The 1,558-nt window shown below is 62.4% G+C and overlaps 1 protein-coding gene across 1 annotated transcript in view; it reads left to right on the top strand.

The window, feature by feature from the left end:
- Nucleotides 1-30: 30 nt before the first annotated feature.
- Nucleotides 31-1,558, top strand: part of WSB2 (WD repeat and SOCS box containing 2) — a gene marked incomplete at its 5' end in the record, with an annotated part of 3,929 nt that continues 2,401 nt past the window's right edge. The window contains 3 exons of the mRNA XM_029963300.1: nt 31-266; nt 413-544; nt 1,153-1,262. Coding sequence (XP_029819160.1) covers nt 31-266; nt 413-544; nt 1,153-1,262 — 478 coding nt within the window. The remainder of the gene's footprint in view (nt 267-412; nt 545-1,152; nt 1,263-1,558) is intronic.

Below are 1,558 nucleotides of genomic sequence, written 5' to 3'. Positions count from 1 at the left end.
GGGTGAACACCCATCCCTGCTTCCCCCCAGCAGCTGCAAAACCTCGGAGCGCAAGAGCCAGGGAGGAAAAGCCGAGGCCAGGAGCCGTGGGGGGGCCAAGGAGAAGACCCTGGAGTGTGGGCAGATTGTGTGGGGCCTGGCCTTCAGCGCCTGGCCCGCGGCTGAGGAGGGGGACGCGGATCCCGCCTGTGCCCTGGGGCTTCCCTGCCTGGTCCTGGCCACCGGGCTCAACGACGGGCAGATCAAGGTCTGGGAGGTGCAGACAGGTGAGGGGGCCTTGCTGTCGTGGGTTCAGGCTGCTGCCTCTCCCCTTGTTCCCCCGTGGAAGGAAATCCCATCTCCATCTTCCCCCGATACCTCCCCTGCCCTGTCCCTGGGCAGGGATGGCCCTGAGGGTGGCTCTTCTCCTCAGGGCACCTCCTCTTCAGCCTCTTGGGGCACCAGGATGTCGTCAGAGACCTGAGCTTTGCTCCCAATGGAAGCCCCATCCTCGTGTCGGCCTCGCGGGACAAGACCTTGCGCGTGTGGGACCTGAGCAGAGACGGTGGGAGCCTGCAAGGATGTCCCTGTGCAGGGACAGCCCTGGCTCAGGAAAGGGGGAGAAACCCACCTGGGGCTCGGGGAAGGGGGAGGAACCCACCTTGGATTCAGGAAAGGGGGAGGAACCCACCTTAGGCTCAGGAAAGGGGAAGGAACTCACCTTGGATTCAGGAAAGGGGGAGGAACCCACCTTAGGCTCAGGAAAGGGGAAGGAACTCACCTTGGATTCAGGACAGCGGGAGAAACCCACCTTGATGGGAAGATGTTTGGAGAGGACCTTTGGGGACAGTATTTGAGGCAGAAAGGGACAGCCCTGTGACAGGGAGCTGAGTCATCCCCTTCCAGGTGGGATCTGGGAGGTGCAAGAGGGGGTTGCAATTAGGCAGAGCTTGGGATGAGCCCAGGGAACCCCCAGCCCAAGCTGGTCAGAGCACAGTGCCCATAATGCCGAGGTTGTGGGTTGTGGGGTTGATCCTTGTGGGGGCTTCACTCACAGCCTGGACTCGATGATCCCTGTGGGCCCCTTCCAGTCAGGATATTCTGTGCCTGTGTGAGTTCCTGCTGGGAGCTGCGTGTCCTGCTGCCCTCAGGTGACACGAGTGCTGTCCCCAGGGCGGCAGGTGCAGGTGCTGGTGGGCCACGTGCAGTGGGTGTACTGCTGCTCCATCTCCCCGGACTGCAGCATGCTCTGCTCCGCCGCCGGAGAGAAGTCGGTGAGTCCTGTGCCCCTGTGTCCCACTGAGTCCACCCTGTGTCCCACTGAGTCCACCCTCCGTGTCCCACTGAGTCCACCCTCCGTGTCCCACTGAGTCCACCCTCTGTGTCCCCCGGCACGAGAAACCTCCTGGGGAGAGGGGGCCAAGCCCTTGCTGCTCAGCCATGCAGGCTCCGTGTGGAGCTGGGTGCTGGGAGCTGGTGAATCATAGAATCATAGACTCAGCTGGGTTGGAAGGGGCCTCTGAGATCATCAAGTCCAACCCTTGATCCACTACTGCCGTGGTTGCTACACCATGGCACT

This window comes from Manacus vitellinus, unplaced genomic scaffold, assembly GCF_001715985.3.
Source record: "Manacus vitellinus isolate BGI_N305 unplaced genomic scaffold, ASM171598v3 scaffold_58_pilon, whole genome shotgun sequence".
Taxonomy (NCBI): Eukaryota; Metazoa; Chordata; class Aves; order Passeriformes; family Pipridae; genus Manacus; species Manacus vitellinus.
Note: the sequence above shows the minus strand (reverse complement) of the source record. Positions and strands in the feature narration are given on the sequence as shown.